This window comes from Embiotoca jacksoni, unplaced genomic scaffold, assembly GCF_022577435.1.
Source record: "Embiotoca jacksoni isolate LCO1_2020_lvr unplaced genomic scaffold, fEmbJac1.0.p SCAF_11, whole genome shotgun sequence".
In the NCBI taxonomy this organism is placed as follows: Eukaryota; Metazoa; Chordata; class Actinopteri; family Embiotocidae; genus Embiotoca; species Embiotoca jacksoni.
The window spans coordinates 14,487,591-14,512,510 of record NW_027185241.1 but is presented as its reverse complement, the minus strand read 5'-3'; the positions used below and the strand labels follow the sequence as shown (position 1 = coordinate 14,512,510).

The following is a 24,920-nucleotide window of genomic DNA, read 5'->3' as shown; positions in this document are numbered from 1 at the left end:
AAATGTTCCAGATTGACTGACCTTCCTGTTTTAAAGTAATGATGGACTGTCGTTTCTCTTTACTTGGTTGAGTGGTTCTTGCCATAATATGGATTAGACGTGTAGTCGAATAGGCCTCTTCACTGTATAGAACTGTGCACCAACCCTGCCGCTGCACAACACAACTGATGGTCTCAAACACATTAAAAAGGCAAGAAATTCCACAAATGAACTCTTGACAAGGCTCACCTGTTCATTGAAAACCACTCCAGGTGACGACCTCGTGAAGCTGATTGAACGAATGCCAACAGTGTGCAAAGCTGTCATCAAAGCAAAAGGTGGCTACTTTGAAGAATCTAAAATATAAAACATATTCTGGTTTGTTCAACACTTTTTTTGTTTACCACATAATTCCGTATGTTCTTTCATAGTTTGGATGTCTTCAATATTAATCTGTAATGTAGAAAAAAATTGAAATATCATTATCAGTCAGTCAATTGTAATGCAATATACATTCATTATCCACAACACACTCTTTTTTTTTAACAGATATACCGTCACAGAAACCGACTTGAGTCACACATCGTCTCTCAAACACACACCTACACACTCGGAGAAGTGCCTGCCCTTCAAAAAAAACCTTTTTAATTATCTTTCATTGATTTCAGGGCTTTGTTAATCTCAATCAAAGATCCCGCTAATAGCTAGGAAACTGCAAGGGAGGGGAGAGGGAGAATGAATCAAGTCTGAATTAGAGACATTTTCAACTTGTCTTCTTCAGTTAGAACTTGGAAAGACTTGAAGAGGAATGATAATTTAATAAAAAGACAGAAATATGTGTTTATAATTCTGTTAAAGCAGTTTAATTTTTTCACTTTTTAATCTGCCTCTTGCAACACAGAATTTATTGTGTACAGTGATTGGTCACTTAATATGTCTTTCTGAAGCCCATTTCACACAAAACCCTCTGAAGCTCTATTGTCGAGCAGAGCTAGTTTTTAGTCAACACTGTGTTCACTCGCTACACGATAGCTGCATCCGTTGGTGTTGATGTTGTCCTTTCACTTTAGACTGCTTGTCAACCTCACACTGGTGTCCAGAAGCTTCCTCCTTTCTCATCTCCGGAGGCTGAAATCTCTCAGCACAGAGTCTCCAAAATGTCAAAGCATATTATGTCCAATTATTGTAACCTTTTACGCACTCGAGCTGGAAACTTGAACTTTTATTTATTTATTTATTTAACCTTTAATTCCTGAGTGCTTCCAGTCTGGCCAGGCACTCCATCAAATTTACTTGGAGGGGAATGATTTCATCGAGACATTTTATCCACGCATGAGCAACTATTATGGAGTGTGTATTTGTGACCAGTGACATCTGTGCAAAAAGTTTAATAAGACAAAATGAAACAGTATTTGGTTGTTGTCTCCTTCCTCACATCTGGGTCGAAGTTGACTCCATGGTGTCAAGATCACTGATTATTTGTTTTATTTAAATGAGCTCGTCAGCCTTCATACATGGACAGTGAGGCAAAAAGAAGATTAAAGTTGACGTCAGATTGTTTCCCAGCAGTTAACGCTGGTTAACAGCTCTACGAGAACCACAAGTCAGATATTTTTATTAGAATTATATAACTAGAATTACCTATAAAACAAATAATATTCCTCAATAGTCTCTCTCTCGCTCTCTCTCACACACACACACACACACATTATATTTGTGCATAATCTGTATGCGATTCTGGTGAATGTAGTCCCCTCTGTTGCTCTGCTGTCAGGTACATTGTCACTTGTTTGAACTCGGTGTCTATTATGACAGCCCTGCGCTGTCTTTCTGAGAGGCAGCATGTCTGTCTGTCCTCTGCTGTCGGTCTGCGTGCCTCTCATGACTTTGAGTTCAGTATTATTGAGTCAGGTGAGAAGGAGGAGAGGGTGAAGACGAGGTGAGGATGAGGTGGAAAGCAGGGTACGAGAAGGGATGATAAGTGTGTGTGTGTGTGTGTGTGTGTGTGTGTGTGTGTGTGTGTGTGTGTGTGTGTGTGTGTGTGTGTGTGTGTGTGTCTGTTCGCGCGTGTGTGTGCGTGTGCGGGAAAAGTAATGGAGTGAGAGGAGCGTCTTTGTCTCCTCCTAACCCCGTTTCTTAGCAACAACCATGCTGTGTCGCAACAGAGACAGAGGTGATGATGTCACCGGAGATCAAAGAAAACATGTTCACCAAACACACAGACACACATCCACTCAGGCGCATATACTCACACACACGCACACATGAATACACACATACAACTCTTAAAGGGACATACGCAAACACAGATTTTATTATTTATTGGAAAACATTTGTTCTTCCACAAAGTCACTGCAATATTAAATCAGATCTTAACTCAGTCTTTATCTCAAGTTTAAACAGTGTAGATTTGTTTTAAGTGACAACGATCATAAACACACACACACCCACACCCACACACACACACACACACACACACACACACACACACACACACACACACACACCAGCGCCTGTGGACCAGGTGTTCCAGGGAGGGTGAGGAGCAGACATGGTGGTGTGGGGAGACATGTCAGGACAGGAATAAAACCAGACGGATGACAAAGACAGGAGACAAATGATGCAGGCAGTGAATTCAGTGAAGGAAGAGAGGAATACAGTTCAGCAGCACAATCACAGAATAAATCCACAGAGCAACACAATTATGAGTACTATTTCGGACTGAGTGCAAGAGTGCAAAGATCAAGATGAGAGTCTGTGGAATTAAAGAAAAATAAAAGTACTAATGTGAAAAACAGGGAAGCTGTTTGTTGTCTATTCAACTGGATTTTTGGCAAATTAGCTCTTTGATCAATTTACTTTGCAGTGACAAATTGTGATGTCACTCAGCAGTTGGTCCGGGTAACTTGCAAAATGTTCCTTTGGTGATAACAGATCAGTGGTTCTGATAACGTGGTGGTCCAAAAGATGACTGTCTGAGTTCTGCTGTGAAAACATAACAAAGAATGTGAAAATTATATTTCTAAAGTGCAAATGTGTCATCATTAGTTTCTTATTACTGGTGAAACAGTAGTTATAGGGACAGAAAGAAAATGAAGCACACTTGCAGAGAATCGTGACTGGTATTGTTTTGTTGAGACGACAATGACAAACAACACAAATAATCAGTTGTATTATCATATATTAGTCCCCCCATGTCCTCTGCTGAGTGTGCTTTAACAACTGCTGTTCAGTGAAAGACAGAAGTCGCATAAAGTCTTTCTCTCACTTTGTTCTTCTTCTGTCCCTCTTTTTTTAGGTGCAGACTGCAGATAGATCTGATTGGACAGAATGTCCTGAAGGGGCAGCACTAACAAATCTACTGAAGGATATGACTACGTCCAACAGGTACGTGTCTCTGCTGTTTGTATGTGTCATGCACAGTTAAGTATCAGCTTATTATCCCTTTCTGTATTTTGATGTAAAAGGCTGTTTGAATAGTTAATATCACTATCTGCTGCCTGAGTCGGGTTCTAGAGGCAGCAGCTCATGCAAAGTATCAGAGGTGTCCCAGTCCGTGGACACCTCCTCCAGCTGGTCCTGAAGCATCCCATGGCGTCCCCAGAGATATCCAGCCTCCAGTAGTCTGGGTGTGGCCTGTGGTCTCCCTGGCGGATGTGCCTGGGATACAACTTAAGCTGGCTCCTTTCAATACAAAGCCGCCGTGGTCCTCGGTGGGATCCTCCCTAATGCCTGAGCTCCTCACCCTGTCCCATATGTCCCTGGCTGTGAGTCCTCAGATCCTTCAGAGGAAACGCATCACTGCGGACTCAGATCAATCTGCCTGTTGATTTCTGCCTCTTGTCTACCTTCCCCAGTGAACCCAAGTCTCCTCCCTTGCTGATAACAGCTTTGGCCCACCCCTGCCTCCCCTTCCCCTGCAGCAGAACCTCCTTTAGGCCGACCAGTTCACCCTCACTCCATGTTTGGATCTTACCAGGTCTAACCGGCAGTCTCCCTCACAGTGGGATCCAACTCACCACCCTACCCGAGTGTCCAAGACGTGACCTCAGATCTGATGATACGACCACAAAGTCAATCTGCTCACATAGCAAGTACACTCATGAACAACTTTAAAATGGTGAACATGAATATGGTGTTCATTAAGGAAGATCCATGACGAACACCGAAGTTCACCAATAGACACCGGCAGGCTCAGATCAGGCTGTAGAGTCTCCCAGCTGCTCCAAGAAGGGTGAATACTGTGCATGAGCACGGAGAGCCTCCCCACCTCAACATGTAGTCACAGGTAGGCGGCCCACCACAGAGGTGCTCAGCCCACACCCACCTGGTGCTTCTTGATCAGGGAAACCCCAGAGAAACCGTGTCCATCCGCTCCTGACCCGTTTTGATTCCAGAACCAACGAGGTGCGTAGAGATGAACTCAACTCTATCCAGTCATTGTTGCTCAACTGGGCTTGTGAGCCGACGAGCTCCCGTCCGAGGCCGAAGCGGCTCCTTCCATAGCGGCCCGTCCAACAATCTCTTGTCTGTCCGTGTAAGGGACTCATTTTCCATTTCATTGTTGAGACCATAACTCAAAAGATACCGAAAACCAATCACTCTGGATTTAGATGCGTCTCATCCAGCCCTTCCCTCGTCTTATTATTTGTTTCGCTTGTCTGAACATGTCTGTGCATCATACAAATCATCATACATGTCAAAACGGATCTTTTTCTACTCGTTAATTGAAAGGATGCATGCGAGTCACAAAAAGCTGAGAGATAAAATACATATATTATTAAAAACTAAACTTCATCTTTGTTTGGAGGTCTGTTGACATCTGATATCAGTGATGATCTGCTCTTTCCTCAAACTACAAAGTGAATGCTTCTTTCAAATAGGACGATCTGAGGGACTCAGAGGCTAATTATTACAACTATCTTTTATCTTTCTCTTTTTAACACGTTAAATATTATAAATAGCGATGACAACAAAATTTAATTTCTGTCTCAATATTAGATGTCAATACTTCTGAAACACAGTGTTGAACAGTGTGTGTGTGTGTGTGTGTGTGTGTGTGTGTGTGTGTGTGTGTGTGTGTGTGTGTGTGTGTGTGTGTGTGTGTGTGTGTGTGTGTGTATTTCCATGTGAGCACCTGTATCTCTGCATCTGGCTGCCTTTTATGAGTAGGCCGAATGTGTGTTCCCTCTTTGAGCCAAGGGTTTTGTCACCGTAGCGACCATGCTTGCTTTGATCGTTTGATGTATGAGACCAGTGACCGGCCACACACACACACACACACACACACACACACACACACACACACACACACACACACACACACCCTGTCAGATCAATAATAAAGGTGTATTGTTGCCCTGCTATAGAGGCCTCTCCTCATCTTTTCTCCTCAGTCACCCCCTTTCTCTTCCCCCTTTGTCACCCTCCAGACCCGTTTCTCCTCCTCTCCCCCTCCTCAGTTTTCTCTCCTTTCTCCTTATTTTCTCTCTTCCCCTCTCTCCCCTCCCCTCCTCTCCTCTCCTCTCCTCTCCCCTCCCCTCCCCTCTCCTCTCCTCTCCTCTCCTCTCCTCTCCTCTCCTCTCCTCTCCTCTCCTCTCCTCTCCTCTCCTCCCCTCTCCTCCCCTCTCCTCTCTAGCAGATGAAAGCACAGATCAGTTCCAGCCTTTGAAGTGGCTGAGACTGGCTCCCTCCCACTGGTTTAGCAGTTGGAGGAGGGGAGCAGAGGTTTTTGGAGAAAGGGCAGGAGATGAGAGGAGTTATGAGGAGAGAGAAGGAGAGGAAGAGAGGGGGGTGAGGAGAGGTTTTAATTGAGAGGATGAGAGGAGTTGGGGCGGAGGTAGGAGTCGGAATAAGGGTGGGAAGGAGAGGGGAGGTCTGGGCTGAGATCCTAACCCAAATGATGTAAGCCTTTACCATGGCAACCTGAGGAATGCCTTTTTCAAAACCTCAAGCCTGACCGAGGGTGGCGGGGAGGCGAGGGGAGGAGCGTCACCCAAATAGTCGCCGCTCCTGAAGAAAAGCCTCGAGGCCCAAAACCTGATGGTGGTTTACATACAGCCCACTAATATCTGCTCACACAACACAAGCAGCTCGACTGCAAACACGCAACTCTCTGAAATGTTGGAATCCGGATTTTAACAAAACACCAACATCAGTACACTGAAGGCAGGACAGATGTTTAAAGAAAAGAAACCGTCTGGTCCTGTTGAAAGGCTCTGAAAACATCTATTCTCAGTCAACATCTTCCTGCATGAAGACGCTAATTTTAATCATTAAATGTCTTCCTCTTCTCTTTCTTACTTGTTTGAAGAAGGCTGGTTAGGTTTGGAAAAAATGCCACCTCATCCCTTCCTTCTTTAAGATGTGTCAGTGCGCTGTATGATAAATATAAAGGGACAGTTAGCTTAGCATTCAAACAAGAATCAGGAAAACCGTCCACATAATTGTACAAAAGCAAAAGAAATCGAGCAAATCTCACTAATTTAGCGCGTTTGTTTGACGTAAACAGAAACGACAGTCTGTGGTTTGGTTTGAGGTTTGAGGAGTTGAGCATCAGTCTGCCTGTCGACTGACCTCTCCGCTGTTTGGTCTGTTGGGTGTTTTGGGATGAAAACCCATAAATTCCACCCAGCAGTCAGCCGGCGTGTCGGTGTGAGGCCGGCGTGAGGCCGGCGTGGCGCTGAAACAGCCACTCACTGTAATCTAAAGCCAATTATTTCATTTTCCGCTGTCCTCTGTGCAGCTGTGAGCGTCTATTGGGACCGTGCGAGTGCAGGGATTTAATGAGTAGCCAAACTCTAAAGTTTGTCCTGAAACTTTCTTTGGACCCAATTCATGTTTTCCAAATCCACCAACTTTCAAGGGTTTCCAGGCCTCTGGGAACTGTGTTAATTAGGTTAATTAAGGAGGTTTTAATTAACTAAGAGGGGTTGGGTGGGCTTCTGCTGGCCTGGCTGTCAGGCTGCCCTCAAATACACCTGGGAGGAAGAGGAGCGAGGGAGAGGAGGAGTAGATTGGCATCAGCCTGCAGGGGTCTGAGCTGATTGGATGTTTTCTCTAAGCTACGGTATCAGACGGTATAGACGTGTGTTGTTTTCATAATGATGTTACCATGTGACACTACAGTACGATCAAAATATTAACATGTACATCTATAACTGTGTCGTACTACGCTACTGCGGCTTAAATGAGCCTTCAACGGGCTGCGAAAGACAAAACAATGGATCTACTGAAATGAAAATGTTTGCAGAGCAGAGGTGAATGTGATCCAGGTGAAAGGTCGCTGACAGGAAACAGCAGCGCAGCACCCGACTGTGATCTCAGTTGGCTTTTATCCGTCCCGTCCGCTCAGAGCCGCGACGCGTTGACCCGCCTGATCCGGTGATCGTCGCCGTACTCACAAATGACCTGGATGCCCTTTTATCGGCATTTCCAAGTGCAAGATTCTCCTCTGGAAACATACCGCAGCAGTTTGAACTCATCACCCCTAAACGTTCCCCGCCCTGCGGCCTGCTCCCAGCATCGGTCTCATTTATAGGGAAGGTCGTTTCATGGCTTATTTGAAGAGCTAATTCCAACAATGCAACATTATTATTATTATTGTTGTTTTTTTGTAAGCGGGTAAATAACATGTCTTTTTTTAAACTGTGTTGTTCCTTCATCCCAGGTGTCGTGTCGATGTGGCTCCGCTGGCTGCTGAAATCCTTCAAGAGATCTCTGGATCCTAAAAGGTTTTTTATCTTCAAAACCTTCAACCAAATACAGTCCAGTATTTGCAACTTTTTACCACCAGAAACCTCAAACGTACCAATAGTTCGGAGTCTGTTTTAGATCATCTCATGCTAGAAAGGATTGTTCATTCGGGATAGTCACTTTTAGACACTAGCTATTTATTTGTGAAGTCCGAGATCATTATCAGAAACTGCCGTGGATTGAAACGTGGTAATGTAACGACAAGTTGGTGGATGTTTTAATTCAAATAAACAGCTTTGGTGACGTTGTAAGAATCGGTCTGAGCAGCCGTGATCGTCTCCACCAGAAGCTCTGACCGCGAGCTACCGGAGCGTTCGCTCATCCCTCCACACGACTCTCATCATTTGCAAATTGGATCAATGTCGGTAATAAATATTGCTGCGTCACTAAAGAAATCTTGACCGCAATCAAAACGTCCATCCAGCGCTCATCAGACGGCGCGGGATTACAGCGTGAACGTTCATTCAGACCGTCACGGGCATCACAGCGCCGGCCGGTCCGAGACGCTTCCAGCCCGCATTCATGACATCAGACCGTCTGCAGCGTCGACGGTTCGACTTTGTAGCTGTGAGCAATCTTTTGGAGGTTTTTTCATGCTGAATCTGTTTTTATCAGTTAATACTAAACACATTCAGGAGGTCATCTGGACTGAAATATAAAGATGCGTTTCTCATCTGTTGGTGAGAAGCGGGACGAGGTCATGGGGAGTTGAGGGTGATAAATCCCCTCCAACCATCCCGGCTGTCCTCTCCGTCCTCTCCGTCCTCTCGGCCACCTCTGGCAGCTTTCACTTCTTCACTCCACGTCCTGATTTCAGACTCGAATCTGACCGATCGCACTGAAGCTGCAGCGAACGCTGAGCTGTCCCAACACCATCCACCGAGTCGAACTGTACTTCGACACAATCTGTCACGACGAGGGCGGAACGTAACTGGCATCCTACAACGCGGCAGGTGGAGGGGGACGCTTGTTTTCACAGTTGGCAGATCACTTTTCTCCCTTCGCGGTCATTAAATGTGTGAAACCGGCAGTTCTCTCCCGTGTTTCTGTGTTTACGTTACTTTGCCCGGTGCCAACGTGGCCTTGGTGTTTGTATCTGTGCAGCGGGCTGCGTGGGGCTCCGTACCGACACACGGTTGATGTCCTGACGCTGCTTTTAAACAACAGAATCTATTTCACAGCAAAGACCACACGTGAAGCTCTTTGTTATAAACCAGGCTGACCGGTTCAAACGCTGCAGCTACACACACACACACACACACACACACACACACACACACACGTTAAACAGCACAGCCACGATGACTCGGTTGTGATCACGGTCGTGTGTCCCTGCTGGATCCCGGTCTCCGTGAGGGGACGCGGAGTGTCGTCCTGCTGTGGAACTCGTTTAATCCTCGATTTAAGTTGAAATGAGACGGGGAGGCGTCCGGGTGAAATGACAGTCCATTTTATTGTTTCAGAACACAGCAGGCTACAGCAACCAGCTCCTCTCTACCTCACCCCTTAGTAACAGCAGACCGATAGGAGCCCTCCTCCACCCCCACCCCCACCCCGTCCTTTCAGACGCTCCCTCCCCGTTAGGTCAGCTAAACCCCCTTTGGAACAGCAGAGGACACCTCGGTGTCCCCCTTTAAAGCAAGAAAATAGCTTGATATTTGGACCATGATTTCCAATTCATGATTTTATACAAAAGCTACACAATGTTACACTTGATCATCAGAATACAATTCAACTGATTAACTTTAGTGTCTGGACACCATTTAAAATGTGATCAGATTCTTTACTTGGATGGAGCATTACCACTAAAAACTCAACACTACCAGAGACTTAAAATACAAGGGACTGCAAAAACAAGAGATGAGTATCATAATTCAGAAGAATGAAAAAAAAAAAAAAAAAGCAAGCTAGATTCAGTTTGTACCATTACAGACTTAAGGAAAACAGAATAAAAAAGTAACAACCAAAAGAGGTAAAAATGAAAAACAAAATACATAAAAAGGGTTTTTGAAAACCAATCGTTGAGATCAAAATCTGTGTGTCATGTCAGGATTTGAAGTCAGCCCCCCATCAGGCAGAGACCAGAACCGAACCGCACTAAAATCTAGTTTGTCCCAATGGAGTTCCCATAGACAGGAAACTCTGCTTGCTGTTGTTGAGTCGTCTTCAGGCACTTTCTGAAACCCCGCCTCCTCCATATGGGCGAATCACGATGCAGGTTCATCCAGATCACATGATACAGCTGCAAAGGGAGGAGAGACGTGAGTGGACAGGAAGGAGACGAAGGAGGCGTTGAAGGACCACACACAGATCAAACACCAAGTAACAACACACACACACACACACACACACACACACACACACACACACACACACACACACACACACACACACACACACACACACACACGGCATCACACAGCTTTGCAATTAGGAGCCGTCTGAACATGCAGCAGCCACAGTGAGTAAACCTTCCTCCCTCCTCCTCCTCCTCCTCCCCCCTCCCTCCTCCCCCCCTCCCTCCGCCTTTATAACCACTACTTTCTCATCTTGCCTTGGACATGGCTGCCATTGTTTTGAGATAACAAGGCTGCAGATGTGTGAAGGAAGTCTTACCTAGTAGAAAGTGTAGTGTAATGTTGGTCTTGGTATTTACAGGTCGGTATCAAACCAGGCCAGTTGGTTCGAGTCGCCGGGGTGGCAGGCCCTCTATCAGTTCCTGGGCATGTCCCAGGTCAGGCAGCCCTTCTACAGGGGGGTAGTCCTGGCCAGGGTGGTGGCCTCCGCCCAGATCGTGGTCCATCATGGGCTCCATACCCATCGTGTCCCCTCCGTAACCCCCCGAGTGGAAGGAACGGTAACTTGGGTCTGATGATGTGGATGAAGGAGAAGCGGGGGAAGCAGAGCAGCTGTTAGAAGCATGTTAACAAACCAAGCGCTCACACAGTAGTACGATCATTCAGAGGCAACACTGCACGGCAACACTGCACGGCAACACTGCACACCGTTCGTCCTCCAGCACAACTAGAAGTTCACGACTTTGAACTGAATTCACCAATAGAAACGTTCTCCAATACGTCTGCCGACATCGGCTCTTTGTTTTCAGCTGGCTGCCTACAAGTCGATTAAAGCGGTTTATTGCTGCATCAATGGAGCGCGGTGCAAATTAAAATCAACTCGCCCCCTAATCTACCGACGAGGACACGCAGTCCGAGGTCCTCGTCCACTGGTAACCCTCAGACCGCGGCGCTGGTCTTGATCCTTTACTTGAAAGCATTATTGGCCTTCGTATCAAAAGCGGGTAACAGCGACGGACCACTGGAGTCACGTCGTCGGACCGGGACATTACGCTGCTGTGCATCGACCTCATGGAGGAGGCTGCAGAGGTCTGTGGATTCAGAGGGACTGACGGAGCGAGAAGGACTGACGGAGCGAGAGGGACTGACGGAGCAGAAAGGCAGCGATGGACGCCCGATTTAAATCAGCCGAATGTTTCAGTCGCAGCCTTCCTGCTCCGTTACGACATCGGTGTCGCCCGTTTCACCTGAAGCGTCCCGCCACACAAAGACTGAAGAGGAGGGGGGACTTACCTTCCTGTCTGTAGCCCAGAGGCTCTCCCTGAGCACCGATGTCCAAACCCAGGTCTCCGGTCTGCAGAGACACACATAGAGGGACAGAGAGAGAGAGAGAGACACACGGGTGAGCAGGGTGGCAGCAGTTTAAATAACACCACAGATATTTCTGCAGGTCTTTAGAGACTGAAGATGAATCATATAAATTGGTTAAGTGCGCTTCGTACCTCGTTCCAGGCCATCGGTTCCGTCCTGAAGAGCGAGCTGGTGAGTTCTACAGAGAGACGCTTCTTGTAGTCTTGAGGTTTGTCCTCCGACATACGGAACAAAACTGCCGCTGCGTACGTGGCTGAGGGAAGATGGAGGGTTGTCAGGTCAGTCGCCTCAATGTGAAGCGTCGCGCTTTAAAAACAATGCAGCCGTCGCAGAGGAGTTCAACACGAATGAGCTCCGCGTCACACCGAAGAGTCCTTCCAGGGAAACTCGTACGGAAACAATCATTTCTAAGTGGCCGCGTGTTATCCAATCACAACCACTCACTGCAGTCAGGAGGGCTCTTCTGAACATCTGCAGGGTTAAAGGTCACCGTTATGTGGACGGTGTGTGTGAATGTTTCGGTGTAACTCACCGACTCCTTCGTTGCGGCTGTGCAGCAGCTCTGTGAGCGGAGCGGTGGCTCCCTCGGCCTCGATGGCCTCAGCGGCCTCTTTGTCCTGAGCCAGCTCGCACAGGACGCCTGCTGCGACACGCTGGATGTTCTCGATGGGAGAATACAGCAGCTGCACGCACGCGCACACACACACACACGTGCGCACGCACGCACGCACACACGCACGCACGCACGCACACACACACACACACACGCACAGAGTGTTAGAAAAACCTTCTCTGCAGACCACGTGTGTCTCCACTTGTATCGACCTGAAACTATTACTGTACTCAACATGTCTCCGACATGTCCCAACATCCACGTTCAGACTATTTGATCAGATGATCTGGGATCTCTGGCAAATAACAGTTAAAACTGTTCTACAATTTTTTATATTCCAGTAAAATGCTTTCAGGATCGGAGGACGGAGACACCAGGCTGCGGTCTCACCTGTACAAAGAGGGGAATAGTGTTGAGTCCTCTGATGACTATTCTGTTGTGGACGTCTCTGGCCAGGATGTGAAGTGCTCCTGTGCAGCCCTCCACAATCTCCTCCATGCGAACTCCCTCCTACAAACACAAGCGCACCATTGGTGATGTTACACCTCGACAGTTTCAACCACTTGCAGGTTGCTCTTCGTCACCGCAGCAGTGAAATCTGACGTTTTTGATCTGATCAGGATCTCCGTCAGTTGAAGCGGAACATCAGCTCCTCGTCCTGAAACTGATCCTCTCTATAAATTGTGGGTTTTGGGGGAACCTGGATGTGAAATTGAATCGTGCTGGTGGATTCCCTGAAGTGTTCGCGCTCTCACCACAAACTGCTGCTGCGTGCCTCCCATGCTGGTGCGTCTCTGTGTGTCTTGGTGTGCTCTGACCAGCAGCTGGACCAGCCGGGGGATGGCGCCCTGCTCCCTCAGGGGGGCGTGGTTTGCGGGGCACAGAGCCAGGTTACGGATCAGACCCACCGTTGCCTGGTGGAGGAACGCGGCGACATGTCAAACACGTGTGCTTTATGTCGACCTGGGCTCACCAGTTGGTCACAGATCAAAGTTCTTACATTTGTAGTCACACAATTTTGACCTTTTCTTTCTGAAAGTCCTTCCTTATTCGAACGAATGCGTTTGTAATTTGTCTCGGGTGACATCGACAAACATGTAACAATGCTTCTTTTCAGCGTCCATCAGTACAAATAAACTCGACAACGTACCAGAGGCCGTGACTGTGGACTCGCTGTATTTTGCACTTTCGATATTTGTAGTAGTCCAAAGATAAAAGAGAAACACGTGCTTCAGGTTGAAGCAACTTCCAGCGGTAAAGCGGGAGATTCTCAGCGTTCGACATTCAGTCCCGACAGACCTCGCGGAGATCAACTGCCAACACGGTGCGGTAGCCAGCGCCGCCTTTTCCACAGGGACGCTGCAGCGATTTAATGTCGGGTTTGGCCCATTATTTTAAGGTGGTTAAGTGTCAACCGGCTTCCAGGCGAGCCACCGCTACAACAACCGCCACACGAGTGGCCGACAGAGTGAAGAAGCAGCTTTACATGGCCGACTGCTGCTGGCTAGTCCACGAGTGAGTGCGTGAGTGTGAGTGTGTGTGCGTACCTTGATGAGTGGCCAGTGTGACGGCGGATGCAGTAATTTGACGACCACAGGCAGGCCGTAGTGCAGTCTGACAGCGTTCTGGGCCATCTCGGCGTCCTGGTGTCGAGATGTGAGGTGACGCAGGGCACAAATCGCCGGCTCCGTGATGTCTTCTCTGTCTCCGGCCCGAAGCACCGTGCGAACCAACGCCTCAATACCTCCAACCTGAAGGGAACACGGGTCGCGTGACAGATTAATGGAGGCATCACACACTCTGAAAGTATTAAATCTAAAAGAGTAAGGAAAAGATATCAGACTTAAAAAAAAAACACACCAAAAAAACCCATTAAAGTAAAGAAAAGAGCAGATAAATAGGGACAATCAGATTTCCCTTTGATTGTGCGGTACATCAGCAGCGTGTTCACTCACCTGGCAGACCATCATTTTGTTCTTGTAGTTGTTACAGGTCAGATTAGACAGGATGCCAGCAGCGCAGGTCACCACATTAATGTCGTCGCTGCCGAGCAGCTGCACCAGAGTTCCCAGCAGACCCTCCATTCCCTCCTGGAGACCAATCAACATCAAAGATACGATTGGTACACAGTGTCGGTAACATAATGGCTGCTTGGTACAAAGATGGATTTCCCCTAAAAAAATGTAAAACGTGTTGCTTTCTTTCCCTGCTGAACAATGCTTCTTACAAACTCAACTACTGAATGTGGGTTTCCTGAGTCTATGAATTCAACTGAAGTACTTCTCACTGACAAAAACACACTCAAGAGTCGGCAGCTCTCGTCACCTGTTTGGTGGCGGCGTCTGATAAGTTCCTGAGAGTCCAGAGACAGTTCTGGACCAGTCTCTGGCTGGGGTCTGTCAGGTGGAGGCCCAGAGCCTGCATGCCTCCTGGACAGAAGGACAAAACATCGACAGAGTTTACACATATGATGCGAGAAAAATCAGAAAATACATATCAAAATAAACCGATTTACTGGTGTTTTTCAAATTCTGTTTGAATTGCAGTGCTTACCGTTTTAAATGCATTAAAACAGCAAAAGTAAAAACTTGTACGTGAATAATTGAGCTCGCACTACAAATAGTTAAAAGTTGAGGAAACATACCAGCTTCTACAATAGCGGGCTTGTTACTGGAGCACACCGACAGGACTTTGAGAACACGGCTGGTGGTCCACAACAGCTTCTCGTAGGTGTAAGTCCTCATGATGTTGACCAGTGCCTGAGGACCACCGCTGGCCAGGATTATCAACTACACGAAGACAAAACACAAACGGTTGGGTGGCTTTTTCCAAGACGTTCATGGGGCCTGAATGTCTAATAAAAGCTTCCTCACTTCTTTTCTCCATGAACTTCCAGTTCACACTGTATTTGAACACAGTAGGACAACACACACCTCCCTCCCGCCAACCCTCACCTTGCTCTCCTGGTTTCCGTAGGCCAGTATCTGCAGACAGTCGGTGGTGATGGCTAAGAACTTGACGTTGGTTTTGTTGAGCAGAGCCACCATTTTCTGAAGACCGCCAGCTAAACGAACAGCCATCTTGGCTCCTTCCTGGTGCAGGAGGAGGTTGTGGAGCGTGGTGATGGCGTAGAACAGGACAGAGTCCACTGGTGAACTGCAGAGGAGACAGCAAAATTAAATTACTGTGAAATCACTATAACGAGATATATTAATTGGTTTTCTTCAAGGACCTTCTACTCCGCAGCTTCTGCCTTTGGGGAATTAACAGCTGATTACTTTTTTTTTATGCACCAGCACAGCTGATCAGGCAGTATGTAAACACTGGAACAAATCAGTTTTTGGGCAAAAAAAAAAAGCGTGGTGGGATGTTTTCCATGTGCACAAAACGTTGCACTGAGCTACAGAACCTCAAATGAAACGGAAACCCCAGAAGAAGAAAAAGCAACGTAAACGTAAATGTTCCTCCATCCTCCTTCGACATACCCCAGCATTTTGACGAGAGCTGGTATTCCTCCTGATTTGAAGATAGCCAGCAGTCCCTCTCTGTGATGAGAAAGGTTGTGCAGAGTTCCTGCGGTGCAGCGAGCCGTCTCCACGTCGTTCGTGTTCTGCATGGTCCTGACGATAGCCGACACCATCTGAGGAGAGCGCATGATGGCGTGGCGAGAGGCTTCTTTCTTTGAAAGCTGATGGACCATCACTGCTGCTTTGTTTACTACAACCTGGAGGGGACCGACACAAACGTTTCAGAATAACGGTGGAAAAAAAACAAAATACTCCCGGGAGATAATTCGGATCCGAAGTTTCCGAGGATAGCTACCTGGTCCTCGTCATTGAGTAGTTTGGTGAGTTCTGGTATAGCTCTGGTTGCCAGTTCAGCGTCATCTTGATAGTTGATCAGGTTGACCACGGCATGTTTGAGCATTTGTGAGGGCTCTGCCAGCCTCTGGACGTTGGTAGGGTTTGCCGCGTCATACTGTGTCGAGGGGATCTGCATGCCCTCCTCAAGAGTCTCTGGGAACATCGCTGCACGCACCCGCTGGGCACGCGTCATGGCGTACTGACCGTCTATGTCTGGAACAGACGGAGGAGCAGCTTTGTTATATCAACACGTGATGTCAAACCCAGACCGGGATCTTCCTCGAAAACGAGCGTTATAACCCACCTTGCACTTGTTCCGGGGCGAAGTTCTGGTTGAAGCCCTGCTCCCACTCATACATGACCTGGTTGTCCACATCGTCTTCCTCAGGATTGCCCTTCCCACTGAGGGAGGGAGCAGTTGTTGTAGCCCCTGAATGGATGCCTGAATCCAGGTAGGACTGTTGCTGCCAGTGACTGACTGCTGCCTTACGGTCCGGCTCCATGGCCATGTCTAGTTCCATCAGATCAGCTGGACAGAGAAGGTAAAAACATGTGCACATGTCAGCCCAACAAACACGACAGGAGCTTCATATCAAATGTCCATTTTGTCATTTTAAACTCGCAGTGTGAAGTTTGTTTTAGGTGAGAACTTAAGGCCCGACAACTAAATATTACATCAGATCTAAAGCGTCTAAATATTCAAATGCAATTGTTTCATTTTATGTCAAAAATCGATTTAAATAAAACATGTCTGATGCAAGTATTTCAATACTGGAAAATGACTATAACTATTAAAGCTATCAATAAGGTGGTATGTTAGTGTAAGATGATTCTAACCGCATCAACACTGCTATGAGTGGATATCAGACTTGCTTTTCGCGCCATTATTTTCTAATGTTTTCATACTTCAGTGAAAGAAGATTTACCAGTAAAGAACTGTTGAAACAACAAGTTTGATTTTACGTGTGCCCGAGTTTAAAATTGGAATCAATAACTAATTCACTGGGCTCTAATAAGACCATAAATCTGCACCAACAGAAAATGTTGTTTTGGACTGCTGTTGAACACACTCAATAGTACTCAGTGTGTGTGTGTGTGTGTGTGTGTGTGTGTGTGTGTGTGTGTGTGTGTGTGTGTGTGTGTGTGTGTGTCTAGAAGTAAGAATGAGTGTATTCCTGAACACATCAACTCACCCTGGGAAGCCATGTTCCTTTCTCAAACTGCGGCCTACACAGCTTCCTGATCTGAAACAGAAAAGAGAAATGTGAATCGGTCCATCTGCCCTTCGATCACTGCATCCATCTGACCCGCTCGCTGCCAGTCAGACACTAAACGCACACACAAAGATCACAGCAGAGGTAGAGGCAGGAAGATGGACTGAAATTACTTGGCAGCGTTGGTTCAAAAGAAACAGCCCCTGACGCTTTCTCTCCTTTCTTGAGTTTCCTCTTCCCGTTAACGTCAGACATGCAAACAGCAGCAGCTCACACACAAAGCCACCATTAAGTGTGGCAGCTACCAACTACTGAGGTGAGGAAGGACAGGGTGAAGTGGAGCACTGGGTGGAGAGGCAGGGAGGAGGGGGGAGGGAGGGAGGAGGGAGGGAAGGAGGGAGGAGTGCACACATTCCTGCACTGGCTTTGAAGCTGAAACCTCACTGCAGGAAAGTAAACAGTGGCAGGAGAGACATAGAGCCAGCGAAAGCCGATTAATTTGGAAAAAAACAAGGCAAATTGAAACTGAGGTATTTTCAGTTGGTGCTCAAAGATAAATGTTATGACAGTAACACATGAGGCTGGAAAAATGGAAAGGAAAAAAAAAAAAAAAAAATCCTGCAAAAAAATCTCAGCTAAACGGAGATAAAAACACAAAGTCAGAAATGCTTCCAAAATACATCTGTGGTTCCTCCGAAATGAATTCAGCAGGAAAATAGGAAGCAAATCCCTTTTCAGTCACAACGTACCCGTTTGGACGTGTTCTAATACCGAGGAGCAACAACGGGAGAAAATGAGGCTGTGGATGGATTCAGACCTCATTAGAGAAAGTAGAGGTGACGAACAACAACGTAGTTCTTCCTGCAACACGACGACGTTCAGCTCCACGGGAAGCGAAGCGCAACGTTTACACTCAGTGTCGTATTCTCTTGCGGCGAAAAGCAAAGACTGCTTCAACATCGTGACGCGTCTTAAAACGTGAAATTTCAGTCAACCAACAAGCTGACAGTGTGATTAAAGTAACCGAGGACATTTGCTTCTTGCCGCAAAGCTTGATGCAACAGGTGTGGAGCAGCGATTGTGATGTCGACGTCTGGACCAAAAAAAAAAAACCAAGAGGACAGATGAGAAAACACAGGGACGATGAGGACACCCAGAGACAACGCCTTAACATGAACCGATAGTTTGAGAGATTAATCCGAAGCGTTGCTGCATGTTGTTCGGACCACTTTGATCAACTTATGTCCGACGTTAAATAGTCTGTAGTTTCATCACACGGACAATCTGCCTCCAAACCCTGAATCTCAGCGGTCCTGTTTCAGGGATTCATTTAGCTGCTGGCTGTCTGAACATCGTGTGAAAGCACCAAGAACATAGCACGCCATCGTTTCACATGTCACGACCAAACTAATGTGTTTTTTGTTTTTTTCTTGATTATATCATTCGGCAAAAGCGGTGGTGCACAGTGAGGCTTGTAGGCTGCATTTAGCTGGAAACAGAAAAGATTTTGGCTTTGTTTTTCTGAGCCTTTAATCACCCTGTTGTAAGAACCAAATCTCTAAAACCCACGAAACACAAAACTGACTCCCAGAGTTTATGATATTAAGATCTGTTTTGGGAATACGATATTTAGTGTGGAAACTGTGGACCGATAGGGAGGCTCCCCTTGATCATCCTGAAGTCTCTGCTGAAGGTGTTTTAGTGTCTGGAAAGCACATGATGCACTCTGCTTGAGTTTACACTAACGAATACCTTGTTGTTTCTTTAAATCACCTGAACATAAGCTCGCCGTGACATTTGCTCCGTTTGTTGTGTATTATCTTTTCCTCGGGGACTTGGATTGGAATTATCCTGCTTTCAAAATGCTTTTTATACAAGTTGTGTTAAATCAAATCAAAACAATGAAACACAAAGTGAAGACAAAGTCCTCCAAACGGAGACGTGGACGTACAGAAACACACAGACGCCAGGCACGTAGTGGGAAGAACCAGTCTGGTATGAATGTGCAGCAGCTTCTGGAGTTAAATGGCTGCCAATATGCAAATCCACCCAAGGACAGCTAAACTACGCTCTGAATTACTTCCTCCTCTCACACCCACACCACCTTAGCTCAGCTGTGTCATTAAAACACAATCTTGAGTCAGGCTCCAAGATGGCTGCTTCTAACCACAAAGGCACCAACTCAAATTCAGTGTTCACACGCTATCCTTTCAGCCTCGCAGGCCTGCCCTCATGTAACCTACCCGCTGCTAATGGGAGCCACATGTCCCATACAAGCCTGCATACAAATCAAACATACAATCAAAGCACACAGTGGAACCATTTATGATTCACACTGATGGAAAAGTGGTTCTTAGCATCTGGCTTTGGAAGCGGAGCAGACGAGGTTTTTTTTTTATTTTTTTTATTTTAAAAATGGGCAAACAAGCAAAGTCTGGCCTCCAACTGAGACGCACAAATGGCAGCCTTACCCTAAAGCCTCTGAACGTTGACACAAAAAACTCATTACAGGAAGAGTTCCTAGACATCAAGCAGCCCGGCCTCAAAAATCTGAACGAGAGGTTTCTTTGAAGCCAGATGTGAAATCCAATATGTAGAGTTGTGCCTTGTCCAGTCGAAGCCATATAATTGAAACCAGATGACTAATGAGTGACACATCAGACACGAGAGTCAGATGGCTTTGCAATATATCAGGAATAAATCAGGGTATATGCACCCGCAGGGACCTGCAGCGAAGGAGGCCGTCACACGTAGCTATGCTTGGACAAATCTATCAAACAGGTATGAATGAATGAATGTAGGTGGGGAGGCAATGTGCGTGAACAAGCGTGTGCGCGCGCGCACACACACTCAAAGGCCTATGAAGTTAAGTTTAACCACAGCATTGCTGTCCCAGGTCAACACTCAAATGACAGGGCGCGCTGCTCCGGCACAGAAGTGGGTAGCGAGGAAACGTCTGCCCTGAATACAGTCAGGAAAACGTGCCGCTCAAACACAGAAACAGGGTTCATTAATGTGTAAACGACACGCGAACCATAACAACTGAATTTAAGGTTAAACGGCAGAAATATTTCCGTCCAGAGATGGTTTGAGTCCAACGCTGCCTCGCCAACATAAATTAGTACCAACAGCGCTCACGACGCCGGCTGCAGCTACAGCAACGCCCAGCTGGATCTCACAGCTGCTTTCAAACTGCATACAAAGGCACAAAATTCTGATAAAGAAATAATAATAAAGAAAAGTGTATTTCAGTAAGAAATAAATGTTCTCCGAGAGACTGGATTTGTCTCACGTGGCTGGACGCTTGTCTCTCTGAACCAGCAGGAGGTCTCCCACATGTAGCTCACAGGTCCTCTCAATCACAAACAGGCACCAAGACGACTGACAGCCACCATGAGATCATTTCAACGCCCACAAATTCATTAAGATGTGACCAGTCGACATCACGCAATATGACCAAGTTTAAACAAGCATCTAAAAACATTATTCGCAAACAAAACAAGTGTGAAAGAAATCTTGGGATAGCATTTCTAAACACCTTAAAGCAGAAGGCAAAATAAAATGCAAACGTAGTAACAACTACTACATTGTTGGAATAATGACTTTCTACCTCCTTAATTTGTGGAAACTTCAAATAAACCAATCAAGTCTATTTATTCTAGGCTGGAATTCAAATCCACTCTGTCAGCAAAATTGAGTCACGCTGCCACAAAGTGAGTTCAGGTATCCTGGTCTTAAGAGGATAGTAACATATTGACGTTTCAAAAAAATATTAATAAATGAGCGCCTGAAAAACACTTCCTCTAAATTACATTTCATTCGTTTGGCCTGCAGTTTTACAATCTTTTTTTTTCTGGCGTGGTGTGACATTTAAATGATTTTAAACAAAATGACTTTGCAAGATGACATATGCGGTGCTTGGATTAAACAAGAACTGTGTTTATTGAAAGCAGGACTACAAATGAGCAAAATCCAACGTAACTCCTGTATTTCCTCTCGTGTGAAAAACACAAGGATTTCAATCCGTCCACGCAAGTAAATGACCCGAACGAGCTGTATTATCAGCACAAGCAGAGACACATTAGCTGCCACAGGCTCAGCCGTGTAATGTGCAGGGTCAGCAGCACTCACTGCTGGCTGCCAGCAACACAATGAGCCCGATGCCTGCAGCCGCTGCAGAGCTTTATTCTGTCTCCACTGCAACACCGTGGATGCCTGTGGAGAAACAGGAAACGCATCCATGGGACTGAAACGCGGGGACTTTCCCATCGTTTTATCCAAGAATAATCACAAAATGTTTAATGGGGGAAAATAAGACTTCACAGGCTGACGAGACACTGAAAGAAAGAGGCACTCTCACAAAGGAAGGGACATGTATTAATTAAATTAATGAATTGTTTTCTTGTCTAATCATAAGGACATGTGATTTTTTTTTTTTTTTTTTCCCCCGTCACATATGTATCTCAGGAAAATCGAAATAGTTCACAGTATTGTCATTTAAGCTTGTACTATTTAAAGTTGGCCTCCAAGCTGAAAACTGATCCCCATCTAACCAGGCCACCTGAAGAGGTGGGTCATGAGGGACAACACCGACATGAGGTCATGACGACACCACGAAGGTCCTCCAGCAAAGACATCACCTCAAAACACAAACCACTATCTCGGTCTCGGATGGAGCCGTCACCCACGTTTCCGTCTTATAAATCGTAATGTCTCATCAGAAGAAGATTTTGCTGACGAGATGACGTGTTTGTCAGTTTTTTGTTCCGTGGTGTCACCTTGTTGGGGATTTCACAGAAAGGAGAAGAAACACAAAACATTATCTCACAAACCGAGAGATAAAGACAACGGAGTGATGTCTGGGCTGTGACAAAGGCAGAGACTCCAGGACTAATATCATTTAAAAAAAATTAAAAAAAATCAAACAGTTTAGTTGCACAGCTGCCCTAAAAAAAAAATTAAAAAAAATACAAATAAAAAACCCCGGAGCCGCTGGATGAGATGGAAACAGCTGCCCGCCGCTGCCTAATCTCTCCCGTCTCAGTTAAATCAGTCAATAAGATAAAAACACAACTAAATGGCATGTAAACATACTTTATAATCCAACGCTATGCACGAAAGAAGCATCTTGGGTTTTGTGTTTTTTTTAAACGGAAGCCGACGCGCCGCTTGTGTTGAGTATCGGGAGGAGAGGCAGCGAGGGTCCAACTTTTATCCGCCTCTTCAGCAGCAACAACTCCGGCTGTCGGCGAAGACACTTTACGACATTCAATTTTAAAACAACAACAACAACAACAACAACAACCATCCAGATAACCAGCCGGACAATGAGCCACCCTCCTCCTCCTCCTCCTCCTCCTCCACAGCTGCCCCGGACTTTCTTGCTCCAACACCACCGACTCAAATTTCAGCCTGGCTCCTCCTCGTCTTCCTCCCGAAAGCACAACGCCTGCGAGGAATGTGTCGGTCTTTGTTGGTCTTTGTTTTAAAAGGACGAGTGGAAAGCACATCCTCACCGGGCCTCACGCCCTTCAAATAAGACGTACGTCTAAACCACTAATTAAAGCTGAAGTTATTCTGCCAGCAGTGAGCTCGAGTTAACTTTAAAGTTTCTAACTGTTTACAGTTTAAGAAGAAAAAAATAAAAAACTTTCAGCGGAACTTCAGACGAAACGTCACTTCGTCAGTTGGTTAACGGTTAATTAACGTTGGTCAACTTCAAACTGCGCTCGTGTCCACAGAATACAGTTGTTCACGTCACTGTCAACAAAAAACAACAACAAAACAAACAAACAGCTGCAAAAACACACGACCTCAAAAAAAAAAAATTAAAAAAATTAAAAAAATTAAAAAAAAAGGGGGAAACTCAAGTCGCGCAAAACATGAGTCAGATAAGAGGAACGTAAGCCAGCGGGGGAAGTGGGCTAATAGTTGGGCTAATGTTTTGCTCACTATTTAAACCAGCCGAGACAACAGCGTCGTTTCCTCCCAAACACCGGGGCGGTGGATCCATCGAGCGGGTCGTAAACAACCGTCTATGTTACCCGACACGAGCCCTGTGCTACCGTAAGGTCAACGAGTACCGTCGGTAAAATAGGTATGTTCCCATGAGGCGGTGGCTGGCATGTCCCAAATATGTGCCGTGAAAGCAGCTGGCTCAGTAGCTGCGGCGGCAGCAGCATCATCCCCCCGGCCGGTCGGTCGGTCGGTCGGCCGGTCGGCCGGCCCGCCCGCCGGCCCGCCCGCACACACAACACCCGTCTCCATTCCTGCTGGCGTTCAAGAGAGCCGGACAAGAGGAGAGGGAGAACCTGAGCGGAGCCGAGAGTTTGAATGTTGAAGCCTACCCTTGTCAACACGGCAAGTCCGTCCACTTGGGTCCGGGGGAGTAAAAGCCACTCAGAAATGGGGAGGAAAAAAAACTCGAGGAAAATTGTGAAGGCGAGCGTCAGCGGGGAGCCCTCGTCCACTCCCTCCACAGGCAGGCAGTACCGACTCGGCCGGAACAGCAGAGACTGGGAAATGTAAGATGGCGGCGCGTTTATATAGACCGGAGGACACCTCCAGCGGTGGCAGATCCTGCCGTGCGCTCGAATAAAATAGAAACTAAAATCACATGTGAACTTCAGTTCGTGTCATTCTTACAGGGATCCATATATAATTATCTTATGTGATGACTATACGCCTTAAATGCGAGTGATAGTTGGTTAAAGAGGAGAAAGGAAGCAGAAATCAATGTATACGGCATGAGCATGAATACACAATTGAATGAAGTTCCGGCCGACTGAAAAGGGAAATCCGATTCCTTTCCCCGAGTTAAACCTCTTGGACTGTGGAAAATGTGGATTATTTCCTTCACCTATGCAACGAAACACTTCCACCTATACACACAGAGACAGTGAGAGTGTCAGTGCTAAGAGCATTGCTATTTTCACCAATATTTCAATGCTGCAGATGGAGAAAACAAATAACCATCCTGGTTTAAAAATAAGTTAAAATAGTCCACAGTGCTGTCTAGGAGACAAAATGTGAGTTTCATTTCATTTATTTGCCATTTAGAAATGTGGTTGATGTCACGGGTTAAACTGTGGTAAATAAAACATGTTAATAAACATTGCAAACATTTAAAACAAACTCAATGAAAGATTTGTTTACCCTTACACTGACCGTCAATAGACAGTGCTGCTTGTTTTGTTCACAAACCTTTGCTCTATTGGGCCTTCCAGATGTTACTACAGTCTAAAAGATTATCAAGTATTCCATTTTATATGGGCTTTTCTAAACAAAACTGTGGGATTATACCTGCAGGCAATAAAGCAAAGGTCACTCAGCAGGTTGTAGCACATTGTATAGGTTTACATGCTCAATTTGAGTGTCTGTGACTGTCAGAGATTCCTGAAGAGTTAATGATTTACTGAAATAATCCTGGTGAATTAAATCAAATTTCACAAGTCAAGGAAATGTAAAAAAAAAAAAAAAAAAAAACAGTGATTAATTGCCATTGTTTTCTGTCAGTGGGAGGAAATCTGTTTGGGCAATTAATCGTAGGCTATGGACTTAATTGATCAAACAATGTGTGCATTTCTAACAGGATTACTTCTTCAAAATGTTGTAGAGTCAGATTAATCACATTTCCTGACTCCAATAGAAAGCAGATTCAGCCATTCAAATTATTAGTGATCTATGGGCATTGCTGAGGTCCTTCAAGTGAATAGTGTGATCTCTCCTTTATTCTGAGATCACAGAGTTGTGGCTATTAATTTTCAGATGACTTTCTATTTGGCTCAATAAGTAAATTGGTGGATAGGAAATTTAAATATGCATCACA

At 46.0% G+C, this 24,920-nt stretch overlaps 2 protein-coding genes across 2 annotated transcripts in view; one reads left to right on the top strand and one right to left on the bottom strand.

Moving 5' to 3' along the window:
• The window catches only part of ulk4 (unc-51 like kinase 4), an 80,214-nt gene extending 71,450 nt beyond the window's left edge, over nt 1-8,764 (top strand). The window contains exons 36-37 of the mRNA XM_069143276.1: nt 3,278-3,366; nt 7,649-8,764. Of these exons, the coding sequence (XP_068999377.1) occupies nt 3,278-3,366; nt 7,649-7,709 (150 nt within the window). The 3' untranslated portion in view covers nt 7,710-8,764. The remainder of the gene's footprint in view (nt 1-3,277; nt 3,367-7,648) is intronic.
• A 404-nt stretch (nt 8,765-9,168) lies between these two features.
• On the bottom strand, nt 9,169-23,604 carry ctnnb1 (catenin (cadherin-associated protein), beta 1). Its single transcript, XM_069143277.1, has 17 exons — nt 23,440-23,604; nt 17,072-17,122; nt 16,183-16,407; nt 15,838-16,091; nt 15,501-15,739; nt 14,970-15,171; nt 14,660-14,804; nt 14,341-14,444; nt 13,971-14,105; nt 13,563-13,766; nt 12,771-12,929; nt 12,406-12,525; nt 11,935-12,085; nt 11,534-11,655; nt 11,325-11,385; nt 10,351-10,602; nt 9,169-9,976 (listed from the first exon to the last, which is right to left on the bottom strand). Exons 2-16 carry the CDS (start codon nt 17,082-17,084, stop codon nt 10,400-10,402), a joined length of 2,337 nt encoding a protein of 778 aa, XP_068999378.1. The 5' UTR covers nt 17,085-17,122; nt 23,440-23,604; the 3' UTR covers nt 9,169-9,976; nt 10,351-10,399.
• Between the last annotated feature and the right edge of the window lie 1,316 nt (nt 23,605-24,920).

Bases quoted from the DNA above. Each gene is read 5' to 3' on its own strand.
- ctnnb1 (XM_069143277.1), bottom strand. The intron at 14,805-14,969 runs GTGAGGGTTGGC...GTCTTCGTGTAG, and splicing joins ACGGAAACCAGGAGAGCAAG to TTGATAATCCTGGCCAGCGG. The intron at 13,767-13,970 runs GTGAGTGAACAC...TGTTCCCTTCAG, and splicing joins ACAAAATGATGGTCTGCCAG to GTTGGAGGTATTGAGGCGTT.